The sequence below is a fragment of the Sordaria macrospora genome, chromosome 1, assembly GCF_033870435.1.
Source record: "Sordaria macrospora chromosome 1, complete sequence".
In the NCBI taxonomy this organism is placed as follows: Eukaryota; Fungi; Ascomycota; class Sordariomycetes; order Sordariales; family Sordariaceae; genus Sordaria; species Sordaria macrospora.
The window spans coordinates 7,509,559-7,525,728 of record NC_089371.1 but is presented as its reverse complement, the minus strand read 5'-3'; the positions used below and the strand labels follow the sequence as shown (position 1 = coordinate 7,525,728).

The 16,170-nt window shown below is 51.6% G+C and overlaps 4 protein-coding genes across 4 annotated transcripts; 1 reads left to right on the top strand and 3 right to left on the bottom strand.

The window, feature by feature from the left end:
• Positions 1 to 892: 892 nt before the first annotated feature.
• On the bottom strand, positions 893 to 4,533 carry SMAC4_00335 (uncharacterized protein). Its single transcript, XM_066089411.1, has 5 exons — positions 3,615 to 4,533; positions 3,340 to 3,364; positions 2,928 to 3,006; positions 1,369 to 2,866; positions 893 to 1,301 (listed from the first exon to the last, which is right to left on the bottom strand). The coding sequence occupies exons 1-5, from the start codon at positions 3,622 to 3,624 to the stop codon at positions 1,264 to 1,266; spliced, it is 1,650 nt and encodes a 549-aa protein (XP_065945848.1). The 5' UTR covers positions 3,625 to 4,533; the 3' UTR covers positions 893 to 1,263.
• Positions 4,534 to 7,756: 3,223 nt separating this feature from the next.
• On the bottom strand, positions 7,757 to 9,753 carry SMAC4_00334 (mitochondrial 37S ribosomal protein mS42). The gene is made up of 2 exons (XM_003351741.2): positions 9,286 to 9,753; positions 7,757 to 8,888 (listed from the first exon to the last, which is right to left on the bottom strand). The coding sequence occupies exons 1-2, from the start codon at positions 9,554 to 9,556 to the stop codon at positions 8,197 to 8,199; spliced, it is 963 nt and encodes a 320-aa protein (XP_003351789.1). The 5' UTR covers positions 9,557 to 9,753; the 3' UTR covers positions 7,757 to 8,196.
• A 262-nt stretch (positions 9,754 to 10,015) lies between these two features.
• Positions 10,016 to 12,357, bottom strand: SMAC4_00333 (uncharacterized protein). Its single transcript, XM_003351740.2, has one exon. The coding sequence runs from the start codon at positions 11,631 to 11,633 to the stop codon at positions 10,347 to 10,349; it is 1,287 nt and encodes a 428-aa protein (XP_003351788.2). The 5' UTR covers positions 11,634 to 12,357; the 3' UTR covers positions 10,016 to 10,346.
• Positions 12,358 to 13,689: 1,332 nt separating this feature from the next.
• SMAC4_00332 (uncharacterized protein) lies at positions 13,690 to 15,480 on the top strand. The gene is made up of 2 exons (XM_003351739.2): positions 13,690 to 14,161; positions 14,259 to 15,480. The coding sequence occupies exons 1-2, from the start codon at positions 14,076 to 14,078 to the stop codon at positions 15,172 to 15,174; spliced, it is 1,002 nt and encodes a 333-aa protein (XP_003351787.1). The 5' UTR covers positions 13,690 to 14,075; the 3' UTR covers positions 15,175 to 15,480.
• Positions 15,481 to 16,170: the final 690 nt, after the last annotated feature.

Below are 16,170 nucleotides of genomic sequence, written 5' to 3'. Positions count from 1 at the left end.
TGCAAGCATTTACAGGAAGGAAGCGAAAGAAAGCATTGGTCATTGGTATTGGTTGGGGTTAGACAGCACTCATCTCATTCATTCACATGTCATGTTGAGTAGTGACTAGTGAGGCAGCGAGCGGGCTGGATCCCATCTCCTCTCCTCTCCTCTCTTTAAGAACAACACCACACACACACTCTTTGATGTCTCATTTTCATTGCATTGCATTTTTTTTATCTCATTCTTTTTTTTTGGATTTTGGATTTTGAAAACACGGGGCAAGGGCGTGGATAAGGAGGCGGCTGGTTGCGTTGCATTTCACTTAGGGACTGAGGGGACATATATGACCAAAAGGAGGAGGAGGAGCAACCTGGGAGTTGAGGATCGAGCATTAAAGAACAACATTATTCCCACACTGGCTGTGGAAAGAACTGAAGAAATCTGAAAGCAAAGAAGGACGCATAGAAAACGAACGACTATGGACCTAGGAGATGCAAAGATGGAAGGAATGGAAGGAAAGAAAGAAAGAAAGAAAGAAGGAGGTGGCAGATTTTCCAATATTCAAGCGTCATTTGATACCCCGTAGATTGCAGTTTGCATCATCCTTTTCTGTACCTAGTTAATATCAACCGAGTATCTAGCTCACCACCAGCAAGTACCGCGATAATGTTTGACGTTCTCGATGAAGTCTGGCTTTTCTAGAATCCAAGCCGTGCTTCATGTGATGGCACTTGCGAGCACGTGTCAGATCTTGGGTTTTCATCTGATCTTCAGTATTCCATCCCATCTGGTATTGCATGCATATAAGAGCCCTTATGTCTTCGAGCTGATGTACCTCAGCTTCTGGTTCTTCACCTTTTAGTACCTCTATGGCTTTTCGTACCGAATCACTCGCTGATCAGGATGTGCATCAGAATCTCATTTTGGGACTTGTTAGATGACACCACAAGGTCCTCTCAGAACACTTCTCAGTCGTATCCTCCGTAGAGGTAGATAGTCTCTATACACAAAATGCCACAAGATGATGATTAGAACGCCGAAACCAAACCCGTACAAATGCTCTTCTCTATGCCCATCACCACCAAGGTGTGAATCTGCCAAAACATGCGAAAAGGGGTATCATGTCCATATCGCCTATACCATATTCCATCCTCTCTTTCCAAGAACCGGAGGTGGATGTAAGTTATGCCACCTGCCGGTTCGTTTCTCCACCTCCTCTAAAGAACTCTTGTTACCCGTCCGACGAGTGCGTAACGAGGCCGAGATATCTATCGGCTGTACCTAGAAGCCTGGGAATATTTTGCGCCGTAATCTCTCCCCTGTATAGGAAGTTGGTCAGTCAGTAGCTCCTTTATCACGACAAGAGGGTAAGGGTAATCAACTTACAGCCTGGTGCTTGCGACTCCCCATCGTCGATTTCGGAGCCGCCAGCCAGTTCCCGCATCCGCTTCTTTTTGAGCTCAGCAGGAATGCCACCCTGCACATTACCATTATTGTTGTTTCCGGTTTGCTTTTGTTGTTTTATACGTCCCGCGCGCTGACTAGAGGCCTGCCTAGTAGATATTCGGGATGGACTCGTAGCAATTGTTGCTGCATCCGCAGCTTTGGGATCATCTCCTCCTCTTCCTAGTAGGCTCTTAAATCCCTTGCCTCCCCGAGTCGGCTTTCCTTGATCCACCATTTCGTATTCCGAGCAAGAATCCTCGACTGTTATTCGATCTCGTAATCGTCGCACCGCCCGTTCTCGCCGTACCATCGCATTAGTTATTTTGGGACAGTACCCCTTGGGCAGCATGCAAGCTTTGCATATCGGACATAGCGAGCTGTTTTCGCTGAGGAATTCGTTGATGCATTGCGTGTGGAAGATGTGTCCGCAGGGAAGCTCTCGAATAACCGTAACTCGGTTTTGGTACGGTTCTAAGCAGATAGAACATGCTGGCTGATAGTCGGTTGCAACGGTGCTAGGCGCTTTTTCTGACAGCGCCACGGTTAACCCGGAAAGGGACTGGGCGGTGGGTGCTTCTGATTGAGTTCGACTGCCTCTTCTGGGCCTACCAGGACGCAAAGACCTCGGCGAGGTTGGCATACTGATGCTATCCGGCTCGTAATGGTAAGTATAGAGAGGAAAGGTGTCGATATGCTCCATAGGCACCCTCAGTCGCTTGATACCCATTCGTTCTAGGTTAACCTCGCCGGAAATGACACGTCTGCGCAGAGAGGTGCGGCGCCTGGCTTGGATAAAATGCATCAGAAGCGAAGTCCCGATGATCGCGCCCAGGAGAACTCCGATGATGATCAGGATGTAGACCCATATCCCGGGTAGAGCAGTGTCAGTGGAAACCGATAATTCGGTCCATACTCGCACGAAATCGCCTGGACTAGGATTATACACTTCGGCGATTCTATCACCAAAGGGTATATCCGTCACGTTACCCGAGTACATGCTCAACTGGTCCATAACTCTCTGGCCAGCGGCACCTGACATGGCGTAGATGGGATACCCAGTCTGTGATCTCCATTTTCCACCGTCTCCAATATCCCACTCATCTGAACTACCCTTTGGGGGCTTTTCGGTCGAGTTGTCGGGTTTGTAGAAGATGAGACCTCGTACCGGGTCTTTGCGAGCTGATATCAAGAAGTGTCTGGCACACTGGGCGTTGATCCAAGGCACGAGCGCGATGAGGTTGATGTTAGTGGGCGGAAGGTGGACACGACGAGTAGCCGTCTCTGGTATGTAATCGGTCAAGTTGTCCACACAAGGGTGTTTCTCGGAAAGGTCGGGGACGTATAGTAGACCCTGGATGACGCCATTCTGGGTTGCTGCATACTTTGATGCCAGAACAGTCACGTTCTCGGCGATGCGGTTCGAAACGGTAAGTTTGTGCTAATGACAACGAGTCAACGAGGAGTCCCGCAACAGCAGCAATGCAAGGTACCAGACGTACTGTCAAAGCCGTGACATTTCTGATGACGGTATTTGAAATAGTTGTGCCACCGCGCCAGGCTGGATTGCTAAGTAACAGGCTGCAAGAGGTTGAGTCAGATTAGCAAAGAAACAAGGCGGATGCTGTTTCGTCTAGCACAGGGAAGCTCGCGATCTCGGGGCTGAAGTGTGATGCCGTAACGATCCATTATACCTGAGGCCATCGCGAGACGTTGAGGCTCTGGTGCAAGATGCAGATGAGATCTTGGCAATCGAACTTGGCGATAAAGAAAACGAGGCAGAGTTGGAACTTGGCTGGTCTTGGGAAGGGGAGGCTCCAGCGCAGGGTCCACTTGGAGTGGGTTAAGCAGGAATGAAAGGTGGACGGGATGGGGGTGCCGGATAAACAACAAGTGAGAGGGAGGACGACGTACACGACATTCCGAATCTCATCGACAGCTGTAACAATAAAGACGTGTCAGTAGATGGTCGTCAACAACATGTCGGTATCACGAAGTCGTTGAAGACGTGCGCCCGTGGCGGCGAAAGACGGTGTTCGTTTCCCCAGCCTTGGCGAGGCTTGGCCAGCCAAGAGGTAATAGCCTCAGGAGCATCGACCGGACGCCAAGCGCTGGGAAAGCGGAAGCGGAGAGGGGGGGCTTTTCGGGGGTCTTTGAATTATAGGGGGGAAGAGGGAGCGACCACTCACACATGGACATTGTCGGGCATTTCGAAGGGTTTACAGCGGCCCTTCGGCTCCGGGTTCTATGGCATCCGCAAAACAACCGTTTTTTTTTGCGAGAGAATGCCGTGGGATAGATGGAAGTGGAATGGGTTGTTATTGCTGCTGCTGGTGCTGCTGCTGCCGCCGCCGAGTTTTGTTGAATGGGGAAAGAGTTTGGTCGGATGGCGAAAAGTAAGGACGGACAGCCCGGCGAAAGATTGGAAGTCGTTAGGGGAGTGCTGGACCGGGATTTTCAGGCTTTGGCCGGTATGAAGTTAGGGGAAGGAAGATTGGCGACAAGTTGGCGGGCTCGATGTTGGCTTGAGAAGTCTTGGGATGGAAGTCAAGTGGAAGCTCGCTTTTCGGTGCCGTGGCTGCCAATTCCCAATCGATAAATCCGCTTCTTCGATGCTGCGCGCCTTCTTCCACTTTGCCTGGTTGCACTGTCTGCTGCTGTTGTAGGGAAAGAGTGACGGGAAGCTGGGAAAAGAGCCAAGATCTGACCGTGGAGCCAAGAAAACGGGAACGGCCAGTGCAGATGTTGCAGAGTGCAGATTGCAGCGCAGCGGGAGTCTCGCAGCAGTGGAAGGAAGGCACACGGCGGGAGCGCAGACCACAGACAGGGCAATGACTGACCGAACCGACCGGCGGGACAAGACAAGGCGGATCAGGTAGCAGACGGGATGAGAGCCAGGAGACAGGATGCGAATAGGGTTGCGATTGCGATAGGATCCAAGACTCGACGAACAATTGAGACAAGACAAACTCCCGTCCAGCTGGAACTGGATGGTTGGAACCGGAGCGTAGCCCGCTCGCCGCTCGCCGGGGGGATGCCAGTGATTTTCAGTGTCGACTGCAGCTTCGCTCCCACAAGAGTTGACGTCTTTGCGTCTTTGTGGCATCCACCCCGACCACGGTCTAGCGTGGTTTTATTATTACTTGTGCCTAGTCGAGCTAGTGTACTGCGACCGTCGTCCGTGCGCTCTCCCACCACCCACTCCCACGGAAACATCTTCCCGACGTTCCATCGTCAATCCTGTTTCCATTGGGACTGCTCAATGCCCCGCTGCGGCCTGCTTTTCGCTGCTTTCTTCACCTTTCTTTTTCTTTTTGCTGACCAGATCCGAAGCGAACAACAGCTCTTCACGATGCGTTGTGCGTTGGGCGTCTCCCGCCTTTTCCCAAACGCCAGTCAGTGCTGTTTCGCTAGCAAGGTCGGCCTGCTGTTCAGCCAAAGAAAAGGGGTGAAGATGTGGTGAAGTGTCAGGTACAAATTTGGAGACAGGACTGCTCACTGCTACAGAATCGTCAAGACACTTCGGATTTGCGCGGAGAAAAGAAAAGCGGACGACAGCTCCCGCGAACCGTCTCAGAGAGACCCGACAAAAGCGAGGTGCATGATGGGAGGAGTCCCGTCGCTTGCACTTTCCCTTCGCTTCCGCTGCCCCTCCTCCGATGTGGTGTCCGATGTCTTTACCGTTTCCAGAACAAGGCAGGTACGATTAGACAAGTAATCTTTCCGCTAAACTGACTGGTCACTCTGAGATTTCGTGATAGGGGCACACAGCGAGGAGAAGCTGCAATGGGAGAATAAGGACTGGGTAAGTGGCTACGGGGATATTCGACATTACACCCGAAGCTGAGCGGCTGCTGTTGATGGAGATGCCGATCGAATTGTGACTGCCCGGCCTGCCAAACGGTTTCCATATGATGCATGCATATGCGTCCAACAATTTTTGAAAACATCATGATCCTTCGGCGTCAACAAGAAGAGAGGGTGTTCCTTATACTTCGCCTCGCCCACACTTCAGCCAGGTGAGGCTTCGGATCGCACGCTTTAGTCCGCTCGCATTCACCACCCTCTCCAAAAGACCGGGACGGGGCACACCGGGGAGAGCCCAATCCGACGTGGTGACTGGATGGACGGAGATGAATCGGGGATTGGGTCTGTGTTTGGGATGTCCATGTATTCATCATCCTGACATCTTTTATCTTTTGAGCTTTTGTCACGGATGACTTTCCCAATACCGCATTGCTCAAAAACCGGTTGTTTTTGGTGTCTGCCTAAAGAAGTTACAGTCCCAAGACTCAATACTTCTAGCAACACGAGCCGGTGATCGACATGCTCTGCTGGGATCAAGCGTTCGGTACATATCAGTACACAAACTGAGCCAAACATCGAACCATCACAAGCCCAGATACAGAACGACCCAGGAAGCCAGCAAGTTTCATCTCCAAAGGGAGGGCAGCTGGCAGTAAAACAGGTGCCATCAAGCTCGAATAAGCTTTTTGGAAGCTGCGGGGTTAATATATTGTTTCTTGTACTGTTCCACTGCCGTTATATCCGGTAAGGCGAGCCAAGCGCTCCTTTATTCTTGACTTCAAGATGTCAAAGACCATTCCAGACCTCAGGTCATGGCTTTGGACTTTAGCTAACCGTTTAGTTGTACGTACCCATCGACCCCCCTTTCTACCCCCCTTCTTTACGAATTATATGACATGGAAGCGTCCATGAACCATCGAAAGAGCAGTTTACTACCATACCATACCACCAAACTCCGTCATCCTGTCTTGGGCGAATCTGCTCGTACTTGCCTAGGGCAATGTCGTGAGTGAGTGTCAACTACGGACATACCATTTTGTATCGCCAATCTATCTACCGGATTCATATATACATGTCAAAATCCAACTACACTCATCCTTCTGCCTGACATGAATGGTTCGTATCTTGGCCATTGACAACTTAGTCCGTCAAGGGGCACAAAACAGTCATGGTAACTAGGCACCCTGCCCACGATTTAAATCTAGGCTTGCTAGGTTAACTTTGTCGCTTAGAAGCTTATAGGAGCTTGGCTACACACGAGTGAGACGAGCCTACTCAAGCCATCTACGTACGCCAGGACAGCCATGGCATGGGCTCCCACTCTTTGGTACATAGTATCAAACTGGATTTTGGTGTTACTAGGTTGACACACATATGGGTTTTGAGTATGACAAAGGTGAGCTTGACAAGTTTGACACATGAATGCACAGCTGACAGCAGAGCTGAGAGGAATAAATCCGGTTGTTGTTTTTTGGTTGTTTTTTTTGGCCTTGCAAGAAATGAGAGACGATAGACAGGCTAGGCTAGGCAAAAGTGTAAAAGTTGTGTGTATGAATGAGCCTCGGTACATTACGGAAACCATGAATTGCCTAGAGGTAAGCTCTGGTTTTGAGAAACCAAAACATTTGGCCATGTTACAATGATATCTTAACCATGAATGAATTTTAAAGAACATGACGGATAAGTTTTTCATATCCATACCCATACCCATATCCAGGTTTCAAGACAAGACGAGACGAGACAAAAACAAATCAATACGACACAAGACATACCTAGATAACATGGCAATCGAGACACCGCGATACACTCTCCCGTCACTCACTCACTCATATGTACTCGACTTACCTACCTACCTACCTACCTACCTACCTACCTACTTCTATCTTGGCTACCGCTCCGACACGAAACAGTCGGATCTCAGCAACCAAGTAGTTAGTCTGGTAATCAGTCAATTCAATCTGATCTGTTGCCGTTGCTGACACAGACCCAAATAGATGGATGGATACCTTGACGGCGCTGAATTGTAACAGGTGAACAAAGTAGCTAGCTATCAATCAATCATACCGTCATAGTAGAGGAATCGATGGAAGGGTGCGGTTTGACTTATTCGTGAGAAGATTACTTGTGAGAAGAAGAAGCGTTGGAGTAAAACAGACCGTGACTGTAATAAAAACCAGGAGATAAAGAGGGAAAAAGAATCGGATTGCTCGAGCGAAACGAAAAAATTAACCTGAGGTCTTTGGAAGGACCATGAGAAAACCCTGTAGCTCTTCAGTTGTAGGACATAGTGAGTGCTACAGTAAACAACGTATGGTGATAGCAAAAGGGGATCTTGTGATATACATACTACACTTACACTTTACAAGTAGATCTGACGTGCTGGTATACTGCAATATATAATGGGACCTAAATCTCCACACATATAAAAGAAAACATAGACAGCAACCGGTAGTTAAGGTTGGTTTAGATTTTTTACTTTCCTTTCTCTTTTTTGTTCCGGCCAGTCCTACACCACCGCCAGTCATGCTATCCTATCCTATCGTACAGAAGAACACATTTTCCCTATAACCACCCACGGGTTCCATATACACAGACAGACAGACCGACAGATACACAGAGAGAAGGAGCAAAGTTAGACAGAAAAAAACCATATAACCGTCCAACCTCATCTCATCCATCATCACATTCCATTCCATTCGCTCCTTTTGTCCCTCTCGGACAAGAGCGAGAGCAAGAACAATGGCAACCATTGGACCGACGACGACGGCGGCGGTAGGTATGGATTGATGTGATGCGATGAGCCAGTCAGTAGATCTCGAGAGTAGTTCAGAACCAAAAAGTTACACAAAGTCGAAGCTGAAGCTGAAGCTTTTTCAGAACTCCCAACGGCTTCGCTTCTTACTTTAGACTTAGCCCGCCCCTTCCATCCCTCTTCCTCTTCATCTTCCTCTTCCTCTTTCCCTCTTACAAGAGAGAAGCAAGAGGCGCAACAGAGCCCTCACCACCCGTCAAGATCCTGGCCTCCAGCCTGGCCTCCTCCTCAACCTTGGCCCAATCAATCATGTTCCACCAGCTCTGCGCATACGCGAGCTTGCCGCCCATACCACCCACACCGGTTCCGTACTCGCGGAGCCAGGCATATTCCCAAGTGTTCAAGCAGAGAATGGGAATGAGATCGGTGCCGCCGGGAGCGGTAGACTCGAGCTTCTGGCCCTTGAAACCAGCCGCGCTGCGCTCAAGGAGGCGCTGGCCGTTGGCCAGGCCCTGGGGGGAGTTGCCGATGGCAGTCTGGGTGTCGACCTCCTGGCGACGCCAGTGGGCGCCGGGGTAGGGTGAACCGGCGAGGTAGGTGGCCATGACGCGGAGGGCGACGGGCTGGCCGGGGAGCTGGGTGCGGACGAGCCAGACGAAACCGGGGCCGAACATGGAGACGGCGGTGCCGATCATTTCGTCCCTCAGAGTGTCGACGGAGCCGAAGTTCTCGTTGATGTGGTAGAACAGCTTGTCACCCATCTTGACGGGCGCGGGGGACAGGTGGTCGAAGAAGAAGTGGTTGTTGTGCGCCATGGAGGCGTGGTTGAAGACGTGGGCGAGCTCGGGGTCGCGGGCGGTGGCGAGGATGATGGACTTTGTGTCTTTTTGCTCGAAGTCGGTGCCTGTTTTGCGAAAAAGAAGTAAGTAAAGTGGTTTTGTCAGTGAGATAGCTCTCTTGCGAAAGTGAAATAGGTAATTGTGGTGTGCCCTAGGGAAGGCACGGCATGTCTCCGTCGTTGATCTTCAACCCTCCTCCTCCTTCTGTTTCATCCTCTTGTTTTGCGCCTTGCGACCACTGCGTGAATGCCTCCTCCTCTTCGTCTCAGGCTCAACAGCATCCAATCCTGGCGTCTTGAACACAAGTAAACCATTCCCCGCAGCCAGCCAGCAGTCCGCGCGCATAACCTGCTCTTCATCCATACCATGCCATGCCATGCCATGCCACCACCCAATATCCTGCCAGAGACCACACACCCCAAGAGACAGCATCCAGTATTGTTCACCCGTACGTGTACGTACCTACTACAAGCGCGTTAAGCTTCTCCAAGATGAAGGTCTGGTACTCGGTATAGGCCATGTTGACGGAGCCGGGGCTGAGGAAGTTGGGGATACCCTTCTCCTCAAAGTTGTCGCGGAGCTTCATGAGGTAGTGCTGCCATCTCCTCTGGGCGGCGACGCTGGCGCCGGCGACAGCGGCAGACTGGTTGGTGGCGGCGGCGGCGGCGTTGACGGCACGACCGAGGAGCGAGCTTGTCGCACGGGGTATCCTTAGACCCATGGAGCCGATCATTTTGTCTGTTATATTTGTCTTTTTCTCGGTAAAAGAAAACGGGCCGGGGTTCGGGGGTTCGGAGGGAAGAAAGGAAAAGGTTCGGTGGTCGGCCGGTCGGTCGGGGGAGGTGGACGGTGGACGGTTGGGTGGGGGGCCTTGAGGACGGACGGAGACGCTCGACTTTCAGGACGGACTGCCGGCGCAGAGCGGAGGACGGACGCACTTTCAAAACACACGGGCAATCAACCCCGGAAGACCGTCAAAGTGGGACGCGACTTTCGAGACTTTTTTTGCTCCGCTACGGAAGGTCCCGGCCATTGGGGCAGGGACCAATCGTTGGGACGAACTGGCGGCTGGCAGTCCATACAGAAGACTCACTGTTAACCCCAACCCTGGAAATGGTGAGAGGTACGTGCTTGGTGGGGTAGCTGTTTGCCAATTCCGGAGTCCCATCTTTGACTCTCACAATCACTTCGTCTTCCAACTGTCTCGGCGATGTACAAATACTGGTCACCTTTTCATTGTTTTGCTCGTGTAATTGCTCTGTTTTACTATCATACTCTGACCAATATTCCGTAACGCTATTGCTGAACATATCCTTGAACACCCTTGCCCGAACTCCGAATGATTAACAAGATCACGAGGCGGACCGCCTCGACGGACTTCCCCCACCGGTCCCTGACGCCAAAAACAACCTGATGATGCAGTATCCCGAACAAGATGAGAAAACCTAAAAGGTGAACACCAACACCCTCTTGAATAAATGGATGACTCCCCTTTCCGCATTTACCTTCCTTGCGCTGCTCATTCAAACGTCATTCTCCACCATCGCAAGAACATCAAGCTCGTTTCTAACCATGCGGTCAAACTCTTCACGGCTAATTCCCGCGCCTCGCGATAACTGGAAGAGACTGCGAATTGACCTCGAAACATGCTGCTTAATACCGAATTCCACTCGATCTTGAGCTTCCGCGGTCTCTTCGAGCTTGGCTACCATACGGGATCCGTTCGAGCTAGCGCTACTGGCTGGGCGAGGATGAGCAAGGCTCTCAGTTCTCTCCTCGTCCGCCTGGGACAGGCGCCGGCCACTCGACCCGGAGCCTGACTCGTCCGAAGGTGATCGAGATGGGACATAGTTGCCGTTGCCGTCTCCGCTTAGGCCCAATGGAGGCGGCGCTAGTGCGCAGTTTGTAACAGGAGGCTCGTATATTTGCTGTTTTGGCGACGGAGACCGGCGAAGAAGACCATTAAGCGGCGCACCACCATCGATAGGTCCACCTTGGAGAGCCTCCTCGTCCGGATCATGGGGGTCCATGGCCGGCTGTACGGATTCGTACTGGGCAAAGTACGCATCTTCGGCGGACGCGCTTCTCTCAAAGGGGTTAGGATTTTGAGTGTTGAGGCCGGCGCCCAAAGACGGCGGCGCAGGAGAGCGACCCTGTCCCGGTGTTTGGGAAGGCGTGGCATCGTACCGACCCCAGTAATCGTCGTCATCATCCTCTTCGACCGGCTCGGCTTGGATGGAAACTTGCGCAGCGGGCTTGGTTTCTGGCACAGAGGTTTGTTGGGCCTTAAACGCCTTCTCGGCTTCATCGAGTGTGGAATAACCTCCGAAAGATTGCAGGGGCGATGGATCGCTGGCTACGCCGATCTCGCCCACACGCCATCCGTCACCGCCGCCGTCTTTGTCGTTGACGCAGTACACAAGACGGATGAACAGATCGAACTCTCCTAACGCCACGAGGGTCTGAAGTGTCTCTTGGTCCAGTCTCCTGTACTTGATGTGGACATCATAATCCCAATCCATCTCCACTTCTCCCGATACCGGATGGGGATCCAGACTACCGCTCTGGGCGATCTCGGTAAGCTTGGACACCTTGGAGGTGTCATAGGTAAGGAGGCGGATCCATGGATCTGAGCTGGCGCCGGAGAGAAGTTGTACTCGCTGTCTGAGAATGGGCGATAAAAGTGGTAGTACTGTTGTAGCTGGCTCGGTCGAGGCGGACGCTCCTGGCAGGGCGGAGAGGACGGGCCTAACGAGGCTCTTGATATCCGGAGAGGCGATGGTGGTTGAAGCCATTGCTGCAATGGCCATGGTAGGTATCGTTGTGGTCGTGGTGAGATTGAAGGTAAGGTTGTACTAAGTGTTTAATGCGGGGTCTGAAGTTTCCTTGTGATACTCTCGAAGGCAAGTTGGACAACCCTTATTATGGCTCTCGGCAAAAGGTCCAGTTGACTTTATAGCACTGGTCTTGGAAGGCGAAGAAAAGATCGTTCGACTGCACCAAAGCCCAACACACGTCCGTGATTGAAGATACAATGATGCGTGGCTTAAAGAGTTGGGTCTTGCAGGTATCCAGATCCCTATGCACTGCAAGGACTGCGGATGGCAAATGGGGTTCTTGCTTGTATGAGGCTTAGGCGGAGATACTGTTGCTGCAGATATGACGTGCAGCGCTTCTGCTTGGGCGGGCAAGCAGGTGAAAGTGAAGTGGTGAAGAGGCAAAGCAGTGAATTGGTAATAAGGGAAGAAAAAGACAGTAAGAAGAGAAGAAGAAAGGATGGTAGAGGGAAGAGAGGGGTATGGGATGCCGAGATATAACAGACTCCTTGGATAAACAAATATCCCACCGACTCACGGGTTCCGCTACGCTTCGATGCCCTGCTGCGGAATGATGGAGATGACGGGGAACGGGAGTCCATCTCGTGAACTGAAGAGGGCCCCGTGCATTGAGCGGAGGTGGACATGCTCACACATCGCCAAACGCTGGGGTGCATCCCGACGGCAGGTACGTACCTGGAGAACTGGGGAACAGCCAGACAGCTTTAGCCAATTCAAGGAAGTAGTGGGGTCGGCTGCTCGTTGGGGTCGTGGGGATCGTTGCTGGGCGATTTGCTAGTGATTGCTGGGTAGCAACCTTCGGGCGGATGGAACCAATTAGCGCCAACCATGGACATGGCAATGCTACGGTGAACTTTTTTGTCAAGAGCCTCGATCTTTTTGATTTATTAGCATGTGGATGGAAGAGACGGCGGTAGTATCGGCAGACGGAATCGTGGTGACGGGACGTGTTGTTTTCGGTTCTTCTGTCGTTTTTCTCTCCTCACCCCTTTCTTTCCGTCTTTCAACCGCTCGCCCGATACCAGTACTATCCTCAACCATATCTGCCCCAAGGGGATAATACTCTCACAGATAAGCCAAGCGTCACATCAACTCATGTCGAGGAATTGTGTATGCTTTGGTATCATTACACTCGTGTAGGACAGGACAGTATCACATGTATTTCATATCGACTCACCTTGACCCCCAGCTCACAGTTTCTATCTGTCAGTCATCGATTTGCCCAATAAAACACACAACTATTCTACTATAAGTTTCACAAACGACACGGTACACAACAGGACGTTAGCAGTGCAACGAACAAATCAAAGCGTCCTTTCTGCAAAATGATGGCAATGCCTGCTGCTGCTTCCTCAACAACTTCAGATCTTCAAATCAAGTGACAAAGTGGAAGCCAAGGCTGAGCTGAGCGCGTGGCACCCCTGTTGATCCCCCAGTTACGAGTCGTGAACAATGTCGTCACTGCCGTCATCACTGAGAACAACTCTTCCCCTTTCTCATTATCATGTCTCATGGTGTCTCACACTGCGGCAGCTAGTCCGCGCCTCTTCATGCCCGGAAAGAAAGAACAAGACTTCGCCTTCAGAACCGTCGTCATTACCATCTTTCCGCAAGAGCAACGGACATCACAAGACCCTGGACACAGGGCATGAGGAAGTGCTCGATGCATGCCCTAACATGCGCGTCGAGGCAGTACATAGCAGCAACGCGCTGCAGCATTAAACGCCCCCATTAGCATCATGTATGTTTGTAAGCGCAATTGCATTTCATATACCGGTACCTAGGTACGCTTCGGCTCTTTGGGAATATTTGAAACGCAAGCATACGAACTCACAGCGCACATTTGTCATGGAGATAAGGCATTGATCAGAGCTGAGGTCCGGCACGCGAACCTTGTGCCTTATCAATTCGCCGTTTTTAATAAGCCGCCCGGTTATAGACGGGACGCATCCATTGTAGAGACTGTACACTTACATGACGAGAAATAATCAAGGCTTGGCGCGCCTGCCCTGCCTTCCAATAAGATCACAGTTTCGACTCCCAATTGACGTCTTTCGCAGTTACATTTCGCTTATGAATTTCTTTACCTAAACACCGAAAGAACCGCATAGACTTGACCGCCGTCGCCCGACAAAAAGACGAAGCATCATCATCAAAGATATCACTGCAAAGCGCACAGCACTGCCGTCAGATAGATCCGAACACCGAAGCCCGAACACGCCGCTTGAACGCTCCCTGCACGGTAGCAGTAGCCCTACGTCAGCTGTACCTTTAGCTTGGCCGCTGCTCTCCCGCACTCGAACACCGGCCGGTCGTCGATCACGCATCGCTCAGCCCACGTTTACACCGCGGGGCGTGCACTTCCAGTCTTTCCACATCTCCAACGTTCTCGCTGACGGATCGCGTGCTGGATGAATGTCTGGCAAGGCCGAACGCCTCAAGGATGAGGGTTCTCGCCTTCAGGTGACGGCCGCAGGCGCAACGGCCGGCTTGATCTCTCGGTACGTCCATTACAAACCCCCTTCCCTTTTCGAACCACCCCAGGAAGTCATTGATCAACCTCCCTTACTAACGCTCCCCGTGTCTCCTCCCAAACAGCTTCGTCATTGCCCCCCTCGACGTCGTCAAGATCCGTCTCCAGCTGCAACACCACTCCCTCTCGGACCCCGTAATCCACCAGCGCGGCCCCGAAATCGTCGGCGGCGGACCCATCTACAAGGGCACCCTCCCGACCATCCGCCACATCCTGCGAACCGAAGGTCTCACCGGTCTCTGGAAGGGCAACATCCCCGCCGAGCTTCTCTACGTCTCGTACGCCGCCGCGCAGTTCACCACCTACCGCTCGATAACCCAGTTCCTGCAAGTCACCTTCCCCAAAGACCAAAACAAACAGCTCCCCGCATCAGTCGAGTCCTTCGTAGCCGGCGCTTCAGCAGGCGGCCTCGCCACGGCAGCTACCTACCCCCTCGATTTGTTAAGGACCCGCTTCGCTGCACAGGGAGTCGAGCGCGTCTACCCTTCCCTCTACCAAGCAATCAAAAACATCTACGTCTCCGAAGGCCTGTCAGGCTACTTCCGCGGCCTAGGACCCGGATTAGCGCAGATTATCCCTTACATGGGCATGTTCTTCTGCGTGTACGAGTTCCTTCGCCCGTCTTTGCAGAACCTCGAACTCCCCTTCAGCTCGGGCGGAGCGGTAGCGGGCGTTGTGGCAAGCGTGGTAGCCAAGACGGGCACGTTTCCGCTTGACCTGGTGAGGAAAAGGATACAAGTCCAGGGCCCGACAAGGAGCTTGTATGTGCACAAGAACATACCCGTGTATGATGGGGGGATAGTCAAGACGGTGGGGACGATTGTGAGGAGGGAGGGCGTCAGGGGACTGTATAGGGGGTTGACAGTTAGCTTGTTCAAGGCGGCGCCGGCGAGCGCGGTTACCATGTGGACATATGAGAGGGCGCTGAGGTTTTATGTTGGGCTTGGGGCCGTGGGGCCGGGGGAGGAACCAGGGTCTTAAATCAATGAGTGGTCATTTTTTGCTGCGGTACAGTTAGCTTTTGTGGCGGACAGGCGAGGCGTTATTTGATAGATAGCCCGGTGTGACTGGAGTTTAGCAAGCAAAGGCGCTGCTGGATTGGCATTGCTTTTTTTTTTTTGTTCTCTGTTCTCAGGTTGATGGGAAATATGGAACGTGGAGTTAGAAGTGGTGGTTATACAGCCATCGTGAAGCGGAACTCGTACATAATCATGCATAGCGGATCAGGTCATGGCAAGGCGTTCGAAAATACAATTTCAATTCATCAAAAGCTATTTGAAGACCCGAGATAATTGTGTGATGGATCTGATGGAGTTTTAAGAAGGGGAATGAATAATTACTGACTCCTTGAAACTGGAACGTGAACAAGAAGAGCGAAGTTACTACCACAAGCGTCCTTTGAAACGTCCCGTTGCATCATCATACTAGTCAACTTCACATCATAATATATGGTGGAAGAAGAAGCAGGATTGACCTGACATTTTCTTCTAGTCTTCTTATTCAGTACTTAAGTATTGTTGTTCCCTAATTCCGTACTCCAAAGTATCGATATCCAAATCCATAACCGCGCGATAAAACCTGCCGAATAACCAGCCATCTCTTTAATAAACATAGAACCAAGTCGTATGGTAATCCTCACCAGCCTGTTTACTATACCCTTTCCCTACCTGCCCTGCTACGCCATTTTGTACCATGCCGAACGCCACCACCATGCTTGGAAGACAATAGCTGCTAGCATCTTCCCAACCCAGAAGAAAAAAAATGGGAAAGTGAAAAAAAACCCCCCAAAAAAAAACAAAAAAAAACAGAGGCCAAGTACTGAACGACAGTGATCTCCCGCGACAGCCTTTATGCAGGGCGCACAGGGGATTTCGAAGTCGCATTTCGATCTCCGTATGCTGCATCGCTGACACGCAGCCGTTCGAGTGTCGGCAAGTTCTGTTGAATGATGCTGTTCGTCCCCTTGTTCGTCCTCTT